The sequence below is a fragment of the Erythranthe guttata genome, chromosome 10, assembly GCF_056151865.1.
Source record: "Erythranthe guttata isolate IM_541 chromosome 10, IM_541, whole genome shotgun sequence".
NCBI lineage: Eukaryota > Viridiplantae > Streptophyta > Magnoliopsida > Lamiales > Phrymaceae > Erythranthe > Erythranthe guttata.
Window position 1 is genome coordinate 9232918 of NC_142542.1, and position 18144 is coordinate 9251061.

Sequence of the window (18144 nt, forward strand, 5' to 3'; positions counted from 1 at the left end):
TACCATCACCAATACCAATATCATTAGCATTACCGTTTCCATTATCATTATCATTACCATTACCAATACTAACATCAATCCAATATCAATACCAATATTGATACCAATATCAACCATTACCATTACCATTACTAATAGTAATATACTCGTATTAAGATTAATCTGATAATAATACTATAACTATTAGTAATTCTAATGATAATTCTAATCATAGTACTAATATTAATCCTAATCCTAACACTAATGCTAATGATAACCCTTATTGTAATCCTAATACTAATTTCAATCATAATTTTAATCTTAATTATAATCCTTATCCATATCCTAATGGTAAGGCTAATCTGAATTCTAATATTAATTCTACTTATAACTTAATTCTAATAATGACACGAATCATAATTCTAATCATTATAGAAATGAAATATGCTAATGCTAACACTAATAACATTATTTCTAATATGCTAATGCTAATGCTAATGTTAATACTAATTTTCAATAATAATTTTAATCATAATGCTAATACTAATATGCATCATAATCATAATGCTAATATTTATACTAATATGCATACTAATATTCATACTAATATTAATTTTACTATGCTAACGGCAATGCTAATGTTAATTCTAATCTTAATCCTAATGCTAATAGAAATACTAATATTAATAATAATATTAAACTAATACTTATGTGCTAATGCTAATGTCAATGCTAATGCTAATCCTAATATACTAATGCTAATGCTAATCCTAATACAGTAGAACCTCGATAAATTAATACTCGATAAATTAATAACCTCGCTAATATATTAGTTTCTGTCGGTCCCGACTCGGTGAAAATATGTTCAATTATTAACTCGATAATATAATAATTCGCTAAATTAATAAAATTTTCCTAGTTTCGACTGCATTAATTTATAGAGGTTCAACTGTATACTAATTCCAATCTTTATATAATATTGCTAATCGTAATTCTATTTTTACTGCTACTGCTAATGGTAATGTTACTACTGACACTGATGCAACTCCATTGGATTTAAAGATTTAATTTTAAGTTTGTAAATGGGGATTAAATGTTTGAATACTCTATATGATAACCCCATTCGAGTTGCTCTTAGAGCAGCTCCAACGGCGTTATTAAATGAGTTATCAAATCTCTTAATTATTATTTGACTATTAAAATTTACAAAGTTTGTTTCGAATGGTTTTATCAAAAAATGGGTTAGTATTTTGATATTTCATATCTAAAAGTATTTCATGCAAGATGAGTTATCAAAAACTAACCACCTAATCAACCATTCACAAATTGACATGTGACAATTATAAAAAAAAACACCACAAAACTTTCAACTGAAAATAAAATTTAATAACTATGGTTGGAGTTGATAAATTTTAAATGTATTTTAAAATATTATCTCAAATATCAAATGCACATTAGATAATTTAATTTTGGTGTTTAGCAATGAAGTTGCTCTTAGAGAATACTGGTAGAATTTTAGTGTCTAAAAAAAACATTTCAGAGTTAGGTGTCACGGCCCGCTAGTTTTGACCCAACCCCTTGCCAGTTTCCCTTGGGTTGGGGAGGTTAAAGAGTCCAAGACTTAGCCCAAATAGGGTTAGGCCCAAGTTGACCCAATTGTATAGTGGTAGGTAGAGGTAGGTGGTGGTAGGTAGAGACATTTTAGGGATTCTTTGGAGTGTTCCACTCCCAACCGTTACATCATATCGATCTCCACCGTCCATTGAGGAGGTGGTCTTGTATAAATAGAGGTAGGGTCCTCATTTGTAATCATCCAACAAAAATCCAACAAATCCAACAAGCTCTTAAGCAATAAAGTACTTTCATACAAACTCTCTTGTCTTCTTCAATTCTTCTTTCGTTTTCCATCACTTAGTATTCGCAACACAGTAGGGAGAGACTGACTTAGCTATCGCGAGGGGCGAGAAGGAGCTAAGGCCGCACGGTTCGTTGTTAAGGGAACAAGTCCGTGACAAGTGGTATCAGAGCCCGGCTAAGGGCTTTGTGTTGATCGAATCCTCAACGATGGCGAACGTTGAAGATATTTCGTACGTAATCGAGGGACGTGGCAGGGAGGCCCAATTAAACAACAAGAAGAAGAGGGACCACAGCAAGGCTCGTGGGGAGAGTACCGTTAATGAGGCCGTGCTAAGGGATCATGGCGAAAGACTCGAGAGGCTCGAGAATAACGTCGCCATTGCGGAGCTTAGCGAACGATTCGAGAAGCTCGAGCATGATAGTGGAGAATCACGTCGCCGAGCAACTCGATTTGTCTAGGGACAATGAGACGTTGCGGGAGGAACGGTTGGATCGATTGGAGGCCATCATCCAATCCCTCCAAGAGAGCATCGAGGGGATGCGCGACGACTTGGCCTTGTGCAAAAAGGCCGCCGCTAACGGTAGCGTTGGTGCTACTTCGAGTCCAAGGGTGGACTGCCCGAAGGCAACGGGATTCAACGGCGTAAGGGACGCCAAGGAAGTTGAGAACTTCCTATGGAGGATGGAGCAATATTTCGAGGGTATCGGTCTAGTTGACGAGACAACCAAGGTAAGAACTGCTTCCCTTTATCTTTCCGATACGGCTATGTTATGGTGGCGAAGAAAGCACGCCGATATCGAGAAAGGCATTTGCCGAATCGATACTTGGGAAGAGTTCAAGAGGGAACTCAAGCGACACTTCTACCCGGAGAACGTCGTCTATGAGGCTCGAAGGAAGTTGAGGGAACTCAAGCAACGAAGTTCAATCCGCGAGTACGTGACGGAGTTCACCACCCTCACCCTTCAAATTCCCAACCTTTCCGAGGAGGATCTCCTTTTCCACTTCACCGATGGGTTACAAGGCTGGGCCAAGCAAGAACTCCACCGACGAGACATCAAATCCGTCGATGAAGCTATTGCCGCCGCCGAGTCTTTAAGCGAGTATCAACCGAGAGAACCGTTGCGAAAAGAGAAGTGGAACCCGACTAAAGGCGGAGAAGAGAGACGGGACAATCATAGTCGGGACTATCGAGACAACCGAGACCCAAGGCGAGCGTCAACCTCGAGGGGAGGAGACAAGCCATCCTCACGCCATCAACTTGAAGAGAAGAAGAGGTCGTTTGTGCCTAAGGGAGGATGCTTCGTGTGCAAGGGGCCGCACGCGATGAGTCAATGTCCCAAGATGGGGTCATTGTCGGCACTCTTACAACAAGAGGCCGAGCAAGGCACAAACGAGGAGCTAGGCAACATGGGATCGCTCCAACTTCTGAACGCCTTAAAGGCTAATCCGATGCCGGCAACATCAAGCAAGGGGCTGATGTACGTGGAGGCCCGCATCAACGGTACCCCAGCAAAGGTGATGGTGGACACGGGAGCGACCCACAACTTTATCACCGAAGACGAGGCCAAGAGGGTTGGCCTACGGTGGACCAGACGAGACGGTTGGCTCAAGGCCGTTAACGCTAAGGCACAACCGCTCAACGGTGTAGCACGAGACGCGGAGCTACACTTAGGCACTTGGAAGGGCCAAGTGGATTTTTCGGTAGCACCGATGGATGATTTCAAGGTGGTGCTAGGCATGGACTTCTTCCGCAAGGTAATGGCTATCCCGATGCCTTGTTTCAATTCCGTATGTATCTTAGAGAAGGGGACACCTTGCATGGTGCCCGCCATCAACGGCACCACTAAGGAAGAAAGTACACAACCAAGACAACAGTCGGCCATACAAGTTGCCAAGGGAGTTCAACGGGGCGAGCCGACATTTTTAGCCGCTTTAAAGGAGTACAAACCGGGGAAGGTGAACGTTGTGGCCGATGCTTTGAGTAGAAAAGCCGAACTCGCAGCCATTAGCTCGACAAGGGGAAACTTGGCCGACATGATCCGAGAAGGGCTCGAACATGATCCAATGGCCAAGGAGCTAATTCGACTCGTCAAGGAGGGCAAGACGAGGCAATTTTGGGTGGAGGATGGCCTACTCTACACGAAGGGACAGCGACTCTTCGTTCCGAAGTGGGGCAGCTTGAGGAAAGACCTCATAAGGGAATGCCACGACACCAAGTGGGCGGGGCATCCGGGCCAAAGACGGACAATGGCGTTGCTCGAGACGGCCTACTTTTGGCCTCACATGCGGGACAGTGTCGATGCATATGTGAAGACTTGTCTTGTGTGCCAACAAGACAAGGTGGAGAATAAACAACCGGCAGGGTTACTTGAGCCACTCCCAATCCCCGAGCGACCATGGGAGTCGATCTCAATGGACTTCATTAGCGCCTTGCCGAAGTCCGAGGGGGCCGGATCTATCATGGTGGTGGTAGATCGCTTTTCAAAGTACGGGACGTTCATAGCTTGCCCGAGGGATTGCACCGCGGATGAGGCAGCCCGGTTTTTTTTCAAGAACGTCGTCAAATATTGGGGACTACCGAGGAGCATCATAAGCAACCGAGACCCACGCTTCACGGGACGATTATGGACGGAGCTTTTCAAACTTTTGGGGTCGGAGCTTTGCCTCATCAAATGGAAGGGATTACCCGAGTCCGAGGCAACATGGGAGACGAAGGAAGACTTGTGGCAATTTCAAGATCGTCTCCACTTGTTCGAGGAAACGAGGACCTCGCCGGATTAGGCGGGGGAGGATGTCACGGCCCGCTAGTTTTGACCCAACCCCTTGCCAGTTTCCCTTGGGTTGGGGAGGTTAAAGAGTCCAAGACTTAGCCCAAATAGGGTTAGGCCCAAGTTGGCCCAATTGTATAGTGGTAGGTAGAGGTAGGTGGTGGTAGGTAGAGACATTTTAGGGATTCTTTGGAGTGTTCCACTCCCAACCGTTAGATCATATCGATCTCCACCGTCCATTGAGGAGGTGGTCTTGTATAAATAGAGGTAGGGTCCTCATTTGTAATCATCCAACAAAAATCCAACAAATCCAACAAGCTCTTAAGCAATAAAGTACTTTCATACAAACTCTCTTGTCTTCTTCAATTCTTCTTTCGTTTTCCATCACTTAGTAATCGCAACACATTAGGGAGAGGCTGACTTAGCTATCGCGAGGGGCGAGAAGGAGCTAAGGCCGCACGGTTCGTTGTTAAGGGAACAAGTCCGTGACATAGGGCTCCATAAATTTAAGATTGTTTTGAGTATAAAAAATTAATTATCTAAAACCTAATAAAACAATTATAATATTTTATGCATCCCTAGGGTACCCTCCTGAAGAGGCAAAAGTACTAAATGCTTTATATTTAATTTTCGGCTAAATTGCATTCAACATTTCTGGCATCCATTTAGCATTTCACTGATTTATTTATTTGTTTTTTTTAATTATTTTTTATTTTTTAAAAATACTTGTTTGTTTAATTCATCCTTTTTTATTTATATATATTTTTTATTTTTTTTTATTTTTTTAAATTTTTAAATTTTTTATTTTTTATTTATATAATCAATTATTGATATTTTTGTATATTTTATAATAGTCATTTTCTATTTGAAAGAGGATAATTGCATCGCACGAGTGAAAAGGTAAAATAGTTCTTGGAGGAGACTTCGTGCAAATTTTATTTGTTGTCTTCAAGGAGTCAAAGAAAGATATAATTCATGCTAGAATCAAATCATTATCGTTTTGTAACCACTATCGGACCCTGAAGTTTCTTAAAAACACGCGACTCCAATTATTTTCTTCTTCCTCAAATGTGGAGAAAGTAAGAGAAATTGACTCAAAAGATCCATTGTGGACCTATTGAACTTCATTTATCCAAATTTGTTGAGTAACGTAACAATCCGAATTATTTTCAAGAAAGGGCAATTATTGCACTCACCAATGCATGCGTCGAGTATGTTAACGATTATTGTTTTGTCTATCCTTCCCGGAGAAGATGAACCTTATCATGTGTAAGGATGAGCAAACGACTGAGGAGCATGCAAATATTTATTGGACTAAATTCCTCAACACAAAAAGATGTTCTAGTATTCCTTCTTATCGGTTGAAAATAAAGGTCAGTGTACCAGTTATGCTAATAAGAAACATCGATCGAGCTAGATGATTGTGCAACGGGATTAGACTTCAAATTGTTAGAATGCGCATTCACGTTATGAATTATTGCAACATTCTTTCCGGTAAAAATATCGGTGACATGGTGTTCATTCTATGAATGACTTTAGTACCATCGAACTCTGGGCGGTCGATTAAATTTCATAGAAGCAATTCCCGTTGATTGTTTCTTTTGCAACGACGATCAACAAAAGCCAACGGCAAACTCTTTCGCATGTTGGTATTATATTCCTAGGCATGTCTTCAGTCATAGTCAGCTACATATTGCACTGTTCAGAGTTAAGAGCATATGTGACATTAAGATATTCATTAAGTCGGATTCGTGTGAATTCACCGAATGTCGTGTACAAATTAGTATTTCATCGAATTTGAACGTACATACTATTTACATATTTATCAGTTCTTGATGTAGCATGCTTTAGTTACTTATATTTTTACAATTCTGATGGAGGTCGATTTAACCACCATCAACATTAGCTCTTCTCGAACATCTTCCCCAATCTCGATCGCCGGAAAATTACTCCGTTCACCTGAAATCCCGGGGCTTGAGCCCGGGGGAGACCCTCCGACGCTCAAGTTAATTGGAGAAATAATTCAAGAGAGAGTAAAATGATAGGAAAACGAAATAGAGAAGAAGACGATGTGAGATCTGTGATTTGATGGTGTATTTTAGTGTGTGTACGAGTGTATAGTGTGTGTAAAATAAGGCGTACCTTCTACGGTGGAGAATATGGAGTATTTATAAATCATACCTACTTTTGAGGCTTTGACCTAATTTTGAGCCCGTTAAACATGATAAAGTTGGGTCATGGCCCACCAATGAATTCCAATTTCAAAGATTTACATGAGCCCAATAGAATGCTAAATTGGCCATCATCATATACTCCCCCTAGTCTCTAGTGATCCGAACGTAGTGGTTCACTGGAGACTATAAATAGAAGTCCGAAATCCATGGGAGAAATCCAATAACCGAACTCCATGAGAGAACCAATAAGTGAATGCCATATAAGACCAATAAGCGGGGACCATTTAAGAAGTTCAATAAGAGAAGATCCGATAATTGAAGACCATATAATGGAAGACCAATAATGTTCCGGGGATCAGCTCGGTTTAAGAGCTCGGCCGATCACCTCCGGGATTTTCAACCCCATAGATAATATGTTTTTGGGGCGTCCCCCAGGACTTTCAACCGTTAATTTTGATCATTGATTTCGAACCGAACATTGAGGATTTCGAACTTTCATTTTGATCGCATGTGTTTTTATTTTTATGCACATGGGACGGCATGATACCGGTTAATAATATAATATTTCGGGGGTGTTGGTAGGCCCTCAGGGAGTCGATAACCCTTGGCGAACGAAATGTTTTGGGGGGACTGTAAACCCCCATGGAGTCAATAACCCTTGGCGAACGAACTATTTTGGGGGCCGTGGTAAGCTCTCAGGGAGTCAATAACCCTTGGCGTACGAAATGTTTAGGGGGAATAGTAAACCCCCAGGGAGTCGATAACCCTTGGCGAACGAAATATTTTGGGGGCAGAGGTAAACCCCCAAGGAGTCGATAATCCTTGGTGAACGAAATGTTTAGGGGGAACAGTAAACCCCAGGGAGTCGATAACCCTTGCCGAACAAAATGTTTTGTTTACCCCAGGACCTACTACTTTTAGCGTGTAGGTTGCGGGCCTTTTCGATGCAAGTTTATCCTGCAAATTATATTAGTATCGAGTCCCCGCAGATTTTTGTGAATTTTATTCACATGTAAATTTAATCTTGTAAGTATTCAATTAAGCATACATATATTTCCATTTCAAAAGGCAAACTCGGCATCATGAAATAAATGTGGGCTACAAAATTCAAATGCGACCTCGTGAGAAATCAAGTTAGAGTGCATTAGACCTATTAATGCGAGCTTTAGAAAATAAATGATGAGTCTGAAAGAGTAGTATAATACATAATAGAAATTGAATTGCGGCTACTTATATCATATATCATATATTAAGTACACTTTTACCACGAAAGATATGGTGAATAATAATTCTCACAGATGATGACACTTGGTCATATTATAAATTAGGTCTCTAAATGCTCAAATTCAGTCTAATGCATTATGCAGTTCAGTCAATCATAAATCATATCGAAGCAAATTGACAGATCCAATAAGCAGCTTAATTGTTCAAAAATTTTATCAAAAATCTTCAAAACATGCTATCATATGCTCAAAAAGAATTAATGCGAAAAGAATAATAATGAGTTTAAAGTATAAAAACACTTATCTCCAAGGGGCTTATTAATTTTTGTCTTGTCCTTTAAGCCCCAAAAAAATTGAGCTTTGTCGAGCAGTCAAACCAAAACTGAGTTTTTGGAGAAAGTCGAGCTGGTCAGTCAAGCTATTGAAGTAGCAACTGTTGAGCTCTTCTTTGACGACTTCTCTCGAAGGAAGTACTTGAGCTCCGAGAAATCAAGCTTTATGGTCGCGGCTAAAGAGTATAATGTTTCATGAGATAAGCGCGAGCTACCATGTGACAAATGCGAGCGATCGGAACATAGTGTCTACGAAATGCGACCTTCTAGAAATCCAAGCTTGATCAACATCCATATAAACATGTGATTAAATCTCATAAACTCATGAATAGGAATATACGAGAATTGGCGTATAAGAATTTTCCCTGTTTATCGATGACCCTCACGTCTTATGCTCAATCCGAATTTCCCACAGATGGCGCCATTTGATGGAGGTCGATTTAACCACCATCAACATTAGCTCTTCTCGAACACCTTCCCCAATCTCGATTGCCGGAAAATTACTTCGTTCACCTGAAATCCCGGGGCTTGAGTCCCGGAGAGACCCTCCGACGGTCAAGTTAATTGGAGAAATAATTCAAGAGAGAGTAAAATGATAGGAAAACGAAATAGAGAAGAAGACGATGTGAGATATGTGATTATCTGTGATTTGATCGTGTATTTTAGTGTGTGTACGAGTGTGTAGTGTGTGTAAAATAAAGCGTACCTTCTACGGTGGAGAATATGGAGTATTTATAAGTCATACCTACTTTTGAAGCTTTGACCTAATTTTGAGCCCGTTAAACATGATAAAGTTGGGTCATGGCCCACCAATGAAATCCAATCTCAAAGATTTACATGAGCGCAATAGAATGCTAAATTGGCCATCATCAAATTTATACACTGGGAGGATTATCTTCACTATTTCGCTTGATGGATTTTGGTTTCAATCATATAGTGGAGGTACCTAATGCAAAATCTTACTATCTTTTCAAAAAAAATTATCGTCTTTTGTTTATCTATTTTTTGTAAATAACTGGACACACTCAATGAAAATGTGCAGACTACTATCTTCTATTTGTGGTTGGTGTTTACACAGGTTCATAGTTCTCTTTAGAAAACATCATTTCGAGAGTTCGTTGGTTCAACAATGGAGTTGTTGTTTTGTAATATTGTCGGTCGATAATATTTTGTATATATTTCGTTCGAGTAATTACAATTACTGAAAACCATTAATTGCATTTTTTACGTTTATGTTCAGTGAGCGTAACAGTGTGTTTGATTTAAATTGTTTTACAAATAGGTATCATTTGGAAAAGTGCACTCCAGTGCATCGCAGGTGCGAATACTAGTCTTTTTTTTTAAATCAAGATGACATTGGGCAAAAAAATCTTTTAGTCATATTTTTTTTACTGAAATCATGAAAAACAACGGATTTATCAAGGGTATGATTGGTTCAAGGAAAAGAGTGGTGCTATTTTCACCCTCAAATTTTCTCATTTCACCACAAATTTATATAAAATATCTAAAATACCCTTAATAATTTCTATTATTTTTGGAACACAATTTCTAATCCACCACCATCATTTTTATAATCAGTCCATCTTCTCCACCGTCTTCTTCGTCTAATCTTCTTCCAATTTTCACCAAATCCCATGGCATTTATATGACATCTATACCTATTTGTTTCCATTCTTCAATTTATCGTTGACGATGAAATAAAAAATTGTCCGCGGTCCCACTACCACCATTTGTATTATGCGGTCAATAATCAATATAACAGACAAACACAGTCTGCAAAGCTTTCTCTCATCCGCATACAGATATGGCGGCCACAAGAGTGATAGCAGTACCCCATTCTTACACTAAAACTCAGTTTTTTTTTTGTTTGGGAAAAACTCGGATCTTTAATTTTATCTAGAAATCGAATAATTGTTCACACCGATAATGCTATTCACCTCTAAACGGCGATATATTAATCCCCAATTTGGAAACTTGGAAGAGCGTGAATCAGAAACCCTTGACTTCTTTCTCGGCAATTCATAAAAAAGTAGGCAAGATTTACAGAATTTGCATTACTATAATTGTTAATTGATTTGATTTTGTTATTCTCTCTCTTTTTCTTTTCATGTGAGTTTTTGTGAAGACGTAGATGATGGAAAATATATAACTAGTGTAGAATTAGAATTAGAATGGTGGTGGTGAACGAAAAACGGTGGTGTAAAAGAATAAAAAATATTAAGGGTATTTCGGTAATTGTATATAAAATTATTTGATGTTTCAGAAATAAGGTGGTGAAATTGGAGATTTTAAGGGTGGAAATAACATCTCTCAAGGAAAATAGTAGGTAAAATAGTGAAAATGTGATGAAAAATAGTTTTCTTGTTTGGAAAAAATATTGCACTAAAACAAGGGAAAATGAGTTTTCCTAAAAAAGATAAGGAAAATGTGTCATTCTACCTCTCTCTACCTATTCTTCTTCTCTCTTATATCTCTCTCCTCGGTCACCCTTCTTTTCTCTCTCTTATATCTTCTCTCTCCTTTTTTTTGATAATTAAATGCATTAATAAGGAAAGAAAAATATAGATTTACACATATAAAATGTCCATCTTATTTCACATTTTGCTTAATTCGTTACATGACACTTTTTTTGGGTTAAAATTTATTTTAAAATTAAAAAATTATCTCTTTCTGGATTAGAATTTGATTTGAAATAAAAATGGTCCAAACAAAGCCTTAGTTTTTAATAACAAATCATTTTTATTTCATTTTACTTGGTATTTTTCTCTATTATTTTCCCTCAAGAATCAAACAAAACTGAAGAAAATAATTTTCCTCAAAATTATTTTCATCACCATTTTTTTAGAAACCAAACACAATTGAAATTCCAAAGGGGAAATATGCAATACACCCCTCAAATGAAAAATATTATGAACTAAACCCAATTGACTTTAAAGACTTTTTCCTACACCCATTTTTTAATAAGAATTTGTGAGACCCCCCACACCCAATATGAGAAGACAAAATTGCCCTTTCTCTCTATTTCACATTTCATATCTCTCGCTTCTCTCATCTTGATCTCCCCCTCTTCTCTCGCATTAAAAATCTCTCCACGCCGCCATTCAATTTCTCTTCCGTCGATCAATCCAGGTGTCGCTTGCATTAAACATTTATTCACTTGGATCTAACTTTGGAAGTTCATCTATTTATTGAAGATTCAAATCTCATGGGAAATTTCAGATCTTAATTGGGATATGTGGTGATTTTGGATTTGTTGGTTCTGGGTTTCAAACTCCGTTGAGTTGCTGGTCTGGAACTAATTTTCACTGTGATTAAATTTTATTATTATAAGTTTTGGAGAAACAGGTGACGAACTTTTGTGAAATGGGCGAGGAACCTTCGAAATCGTCGAATGGAAGTAGAAATCGAAATATTTTTTTTGTCTACTGTAGTTGATAAAAATAACCAGAGTAGTCATATATAATCGTTTTAGCGTTATGTATTGTAATCGAAACTCAATTATTAGAAGTCATGTTATCAATGAAACTCAGTTACTCATAGCGTGATATAGTCACGTTCTATATTATTCACTACAAGTTGACTACGATAGCAAGATTCAAACGGTGAACTTTGAGGTTTTCATTCTTTTGTGTTATTGTTAGTTTTGATTATACAACAAATCATTTGCAAATTCGTTGTTTAGATTTTTTTTATGGTGTACAAATGTGCATATATAGTTTCGTTGATTGTATGACTTGGTTAAAAAAAAAAACCAGAGTAGTCACGTATAGTAGTCTTGTGGCTGCAAGTGGAACATAGGTGCTTTAGGTGTGTGGGTTGACCTCTCGTTTCGTGTAGTGTCGTATTTGTTTACAGTCATATTTTTATTCATATTTTCACACATATATGTACAAATTATCACACAATTGGTTTTTTAAGGATTTTGTTGGCTTATTTAGTAGGGCTGTAAAATTTAACATGGAACCGAATACATACATTTATATGTAGTCACATTCAAAGGTGTACACTTATCCTGATAAATATTTATAGTCGTATATTATATTTTTTTTAGTTATATGCAGTCAAGTTGTTTGTTTAAATTAGTTTTATTTTACGACGAACATATAGAAGAAAATTATTGTCGATAATCGAAGGAAAAATGTAGGGATAAACAATTTTTATTACATTGTGAAATTAGCAGAACTGAAATAAAAAAAAAGAAAAACTCCAGCGGCCTTCTGAATTTGGAATATAATACACAAGTACGAAAAAAAAACAATTCCTCACATTGAGTCACATTATTCATATGTGACTCCTATTGTACAATTTTTTGTCCTCCACACAATTTTTCTCACCCTCGAACAGTTGCTCGTTGGGATCATCGGCATTCACTTGTTGTTCCTCTAACGCCAACTTCTTTATAGCATCTGTCAAACGAATGTTATTGTTAGAACCACAAAGTGCATTGAATAGAATACCAAATACTATAGTAGCAGGAATATGACTACACATGACTCATATATGACTATTACAGAAATACGATATATCTGACTGCTTTTGTAATTTATTATATAATTTCACATATAGGATTATAAACGGCTAGGTTTTACATGACCATACACTAACTAAGCATGCCAACAATGTGGTTACACACCGAATGCAAATGTGAGTAATATGAATACACATAACTTCGAAGACATTGATAAACTGTTTGCTTAGTTTATATTCTTCACTTACAATCAAATTAGCCCACGTGACTACGTGTGAAAAAAAGATACTAGTTATACCCAACACCAAAGAAAAATTCTTATCAGCACCAAATATGACTATACATTACTATAGTGTAACTATATATGACTACTACAAAAAAAACCTACATATGACTGTAATTGAAATTTTTCGTAAATATAACTACATATGCATTCAACTCACACATTAACACAATGAAAAAACATGACTCCACACAACTACACACACAAAACATAATATCAAGGGACAAAATAAACAGTACGACTGTATATGACTACATCTGTATTAACACAATGACTGAACATGACTTCACAACAGGACTGTATATGCCTATATCTGATTCTACCCACACATTAACACAACAACATAACATGACTCCAGAAGACTACACCCACAGAACATACATGCAGCATAAGTGAGCACACTTCAGATCTATACCATTGTGGCTATATCAGTTATTTTGTACGCATTCATTTTGATTCTTTTGACATAAGCATGACTACATAGAAGCAAAATCGTATCCAAATACTAGGTTTATGTTACAAATCCTTACCAGCGTCGAGCTCCATAATGTCGCGAGAGATTGGGGCCTCGTTTGCGGTTCAAGAGTGATTTTCTCTTCACTAGGTTTATGTTACAAATCCTTACCAGCGTCGAGCTCCATAATGTCGCGAGAGATTGGGGCCTCGTTTGCGGTTCAAGAGTGATTTTCTGTTCACTAGGTTTATGTTACAAATCCTTACCAGCGTCGAGCTCAATAATGTCGCGAGAGATGGGGGCCTCGTTTGCGGTTCAAGAGTGATTTGCTCTTCACTTGGTTTTAGATTTCAATAACGTAATAACAAGTGCATATGACCAATGAGACTGCATATTTCTACATATATGGGCTTCATAATAAAACATTAGGAGGTCCTCATAAAAAAATACAATAGTAATTGAGCACATATATGTTTTACCCAGACAATTAACGCAATTGCAGAACAGGAGACCTCATGATATTAACACAGGACCCGCTGGTGAGAAACATTGTCACATCTGATACAAACACAGTTTGAAAAATGCAGACATACCAAACATGACTATGTATTACTACAACTATGTAGAACCTATACACTTAACAAATGGGCATAATATGACTCAATATGACTATAAGACATGGTCTTCTGGACTCAATATGCCTCAATATGACTAAAAGACAAGGCATACTGCCAGGATCTGAATAGCACTCAATATGACTATAAGACATGGTCTTCTGGACTCAATATGACTCAATATGACTAGAAGACAAGGCATATATACTACCAAGATATGACTCATATTTGACTATCGGAGAGTCATACTGGTAGCAAATATTATCGCACCAGATTTACACAAAAATTCCAATCATGCACGCATACCAAACATGACTGTATAAGAAATGAAAAGTTTGTTTAAATTGGCTACGAAAATTATTTGGATCTCTGCTCCTGAAATAAATTTTTCTATTTTTACCAGTGTAAAAAAAAAAATCGCACCCAAATTTTAGCTACTTACCAGCATCGAGCTTCATGATGTCTCGATGCTTGGGTCCTCGTTTGCGCTTTGAAATTGCCTTCATATGCATATTTAGGGTTTAGATTCTGAAGTGACTACTAATGGCGAAGTTCAAATTGTATATGACTATCAATGTGGGTGCAGATGGAGGGTTGCTGAGCAAAATAGGGTTTGATTTTAGTATGTGACTGGAGTTTTGAAGCGAATTTTTGTGGTGGTGGAGGATTCAATTTTGTGCGGCGTTTCTGCGATGGTGATTCTCGTTTGTTTTTTTTTCGTTTTGGTAGCAGTTTTCTGGAAAAAATAATATAAAGCAGATTAAGCGGGATTAGGCGCCTTGTTATTAGGGATTGTGATTAAAAATAGGTTAATTATTAAGGAGCGTGTTAATTGGTGGAAGGGTATAATTGGAATTATATTTTCTAGGGGTTTATCACAAACAAAGAATTGATGGGTGGACATATCACTAGTTTTTATCTATAGGAGGGGTTATTGCTAATGACCCCAATTCCAAAAGTCCTTGATTTCATTTTCCTTATTTTGAAATTCATGAACCAATCAGAGCCCAAGGGATTTACCAACAGCGCATTATTTTCGCATAGGCTGATCAAATCCGTTTAAGACCTGCCTAATTTGGGTGGAAATACTACAAATTTTTGCTCTATCCAGATAAATTAAAATACAACTTTTATATTTTCTAGAACGAAAATTGAATTTGAACTCTCCCTATCAAGAACAATCAGAATTTTCTGACTATTTTTTCAGTTTTTATTTATTTATTTATTAATTTTATTTGAAGTAAACACAGGTGCCCCAACTGGCAGGTAGGCAGGCATGTTTCAAAGCAAAATTAACTGCTAATAGTTTTAAGAAAAAAATTGATTCCCTTGTGTCTTCTGTCCATTAATTACACCATAAATAAATATACAAAAATCAGTTGCTGCACTATTTGTCTGAGAAGAAGGTCAAGGCAGAATGAATTCAGGAATTTTCTTCCAATTTAAATATTCCAATTTTGCTCGTCTTCTTGTTCAATTTCTGATTCCAATTTATTTAGCAACAGCTTGATCAGTACTACTAGTAGTAGTCTCCTTGTCAATAGCACAGCTCTCCGCCAAAACTGTACCCCCAATCCTATTAGGAGGCCAATATCGAAACACGGATCTTCCGATTATATTCTTTGAAGGAAGGGGACCCCTATTAAAAAAAGATTCACATATTCAGTAAACTTACTAAATAAATATTCACAATCTCAACATTCTCTAATTGCAATAAAATATTACCACACATGTGAGTCATAGCTATTATTTCGATTATCGCCCATAACAAAAACAGACTTCTCCGGTACACGCTGCAACAAAAACAACGACAAACAGAGAAACAAGGTCAAATAAATAATACAGCTTCTCATCATATAACTAACTTCAACCAAAATTTACTTTACTTATTTCTACTAATAATCAAATCCCTCAAACACCCACTTTTATTTTTCTGTTACCAAATCGAGGGCTTGGAGGTTTCATTAAAATAAATATCCTTCCGATTAAATAAATTAATCATTACGCATTACGTGATAGGCTGCTTTCCCATTTAACAGCATAAATAAATAAATTTATCATGAAAAAAAGATACAAGATAATGATTTAAATTGTGCTTGTCATGCCATTGATACTACTAAACATCTGCCTGCACTTAACCTAAAGAGTAAACTAATTATTTCTGCAACCTAAACAAGATTAAATGAACAGTGACCTATAAAAACTAATTATGAAGAGGAGTAAGAAAAAAAATAAAATAAAAACTAACAAATTGAATTCAGAATAAGAGATCAACCAATGAGTAGTTCTTGTATAAGATGAAAAATAAGAAGAAAAAAAGAGAAACTCGCACCACAAATTGTAAAACATAGATTTATATAATCTGAATAATAAGAATTTTCGTATCATCTTCTTTCAATGGTAGAGCCAAACAACTATCATCTTATGTGAGTGACTTAATCATTAAAATGAGGGGTTTGTGGCAGTGTAGAAAATGATGTTCATTCACTTCAATAATACCGAGCAAAACAAGATTGTCTTTCAAGATTTAAGAGAAACTAAATATAGAGAGAGGAAAATCATTTCATAACACGTAAAGCGCATTTATGTTGTTTCACTAATGAAAATCTATTTTCAGTGGTGGTTTTCTTTGTATTGAAGAAACAAGGAGGTGGGTGACATTGACATGAATTTAAACCCCAACATGAACAAACAAAAAAAAAATGTAGAGATTTACAATCAAAGGAAACATTACAAGTAATATTTTGATGAGGATAAAAGGAATAAATTTGAAGTGAAAACTTACAATTTGGGTCATTTCATACTTAGGGGCTTCAAGAATATAGTCTTCACTTCTGACAACCCCATTCACAATTAATTTCCCATCATGAACCTGCATTACAGATTTATATATTTATAACCAATTCATTCATTAATGATATAAAAAAGGAATCAGAACTCTGTACCGAAAAATAAAAACAACTCTTAGGATAATCAATCATAAGATAAAGATAGGCAGTTTTATCTCTTTTTTTCATTCATGTTATATAGACTTAGCAAGACTTGAATAAAGTGAGCAGATCAAAATCTTACGGGTAATGTATATCCGAGAAGCAGAACACGTATAAACATATAGCGAGTGTGTGAATGTTGGTTCTCTAATGAATTGTTGTAGCCCATTACTAAAGATGAAATATTTCCCGACTAATATATATAATTAGAGCAACATAACTATAATATGTCACCTCAACAGTGTCTCCTTCTTTTGCAATGATACGCTTGATAAAAACATCTTCATCTGTGTAGCCTACTTGTTGAAGCACCGGTGGGCTTTTAAATATTACAACATCGTTCGGACATGGCTTTCGGAAATAATACGAAACCTGAAAAACGAAGATTTGAAACATCAATTCAATTCAATCAATTCAGTAAATAAGTTGTATTAATCATTAAATATACCTTTTCAGCTACAAGTCTATCTCCGACATCAAATGTAGGATACATGGACAAAGAAGGAATAAATCTAGGCTCAGCCACAAAAGACCTAAATGCAAGCGATATCACCAACGCTGCAATAACTGTTTTGGCATCATCTCCATTGAAATTCAGCCATTCCGGCAACGGCCCACTACTCTTTTCTGTTTCCCCGTCATCTCCACCACCGCCACCGCCGCCGCCGCCGCCGCTCCTAGTTTCTTTAGCCGTGGTCTCCTTATTGGACCCATTACTACAATGAAGGGTCAGCCTCTTATTACGGTTATAAGATTTGAAAAGAGATTTGGAATGGATTTGGTTGAAGTGGGTTATGGGTTTAGAACAAGAATTGAAAGAGATGCCGTTAGGGTTTTGAAGGGAAGGTAATGGATGGAGTAGCCGTAGCTGTAGAGATATCATTCTTTTTCTTTTTATTATAATTGAATTTTACACACTAACTATTTCTCCTTTTCTTCTGCCGTTGAAAGTTGAAAATTGAAAATCGACCACTCAGTTTATTTATTTTGCAGTTAAATAG

The 18144-nt window shown here is 36.9% G+C and overlaps 2 protein-coding genes across 2 annotated transcripts; one reads left to right on the forward strand and one right to left on the reverse strand.

The window, feature by feature from the left end:
• Positions 1 to 2176: 2176 nt before the first annotated feature.
• LOC148767469 (uncharacterized) lies at positions 2177 to 4618 on the forward strand. Its single transcript, XM_088824629.1, has one exon. The coding sequence runs from the start codon at positions 2177 to 2179 to the stop codon at positions 4616 to 4618; it is 2442 nt and encodes an 813-aa protein (XP_088680755.1).
• A 10841-nt stretch (positions 4619 to 15459) lies between these two features.
• On the reverse strand, positions 15460 to 18144 carry PLSP1 (plastidic type i signal peptidase 1). The gene is made up of 5 exons (XM_012991027.2): positions 17592 to 18144; positions 17378 to 17515; positions 16939 to 17025; positions 15879 to 15946; positions 15460 to 15792 (listed from the first exon to the last, which is right to left on the reverse strand). The coding sequence occupies exons 1-5, from the start codon at positions 18024 to 18026 to the stop codon at positions 15645 to 15647; spliced, it is 876 nt and encodes a 291-aa protein (XP_012846481.2). The 5' UTR covers positions 18027 to 18144; the 3' UTR covers positions 15460 to 15644.

Excerpts from the sequence above, each read along its gene's own strand:
- PLSP1 (XM_012991027.2), bottom strand. The coding sequence starts at position 18,026 with ATGATATCTCTACAGCTACGGCTACTCCATCCATTACCTTCCCTTCAA. Across the intron at positions 17,516-17,591 it reads ATAGACTTGTAGCTGAAAAG|GTTTCGTATTATTTCCGAAA; the intron begins GTATATTTAATG and ends TTCGTTTTTCAG. Across the intron at positions 17,026-17,377 it reads AAGAAGGAGACACTGTTGAG|GTTCATGATGGGAAATTAAT; the intron begins GTGACATATTAT and ends TCTGTAATGCAG.
- LOC148767469 (XM_088824629.1), top strand. The coding sequence starts at position 2,177 with ATGGCGAAAGACTCGAGAGGCTCGAGAATAACGTCGCCATTGCGGAGC.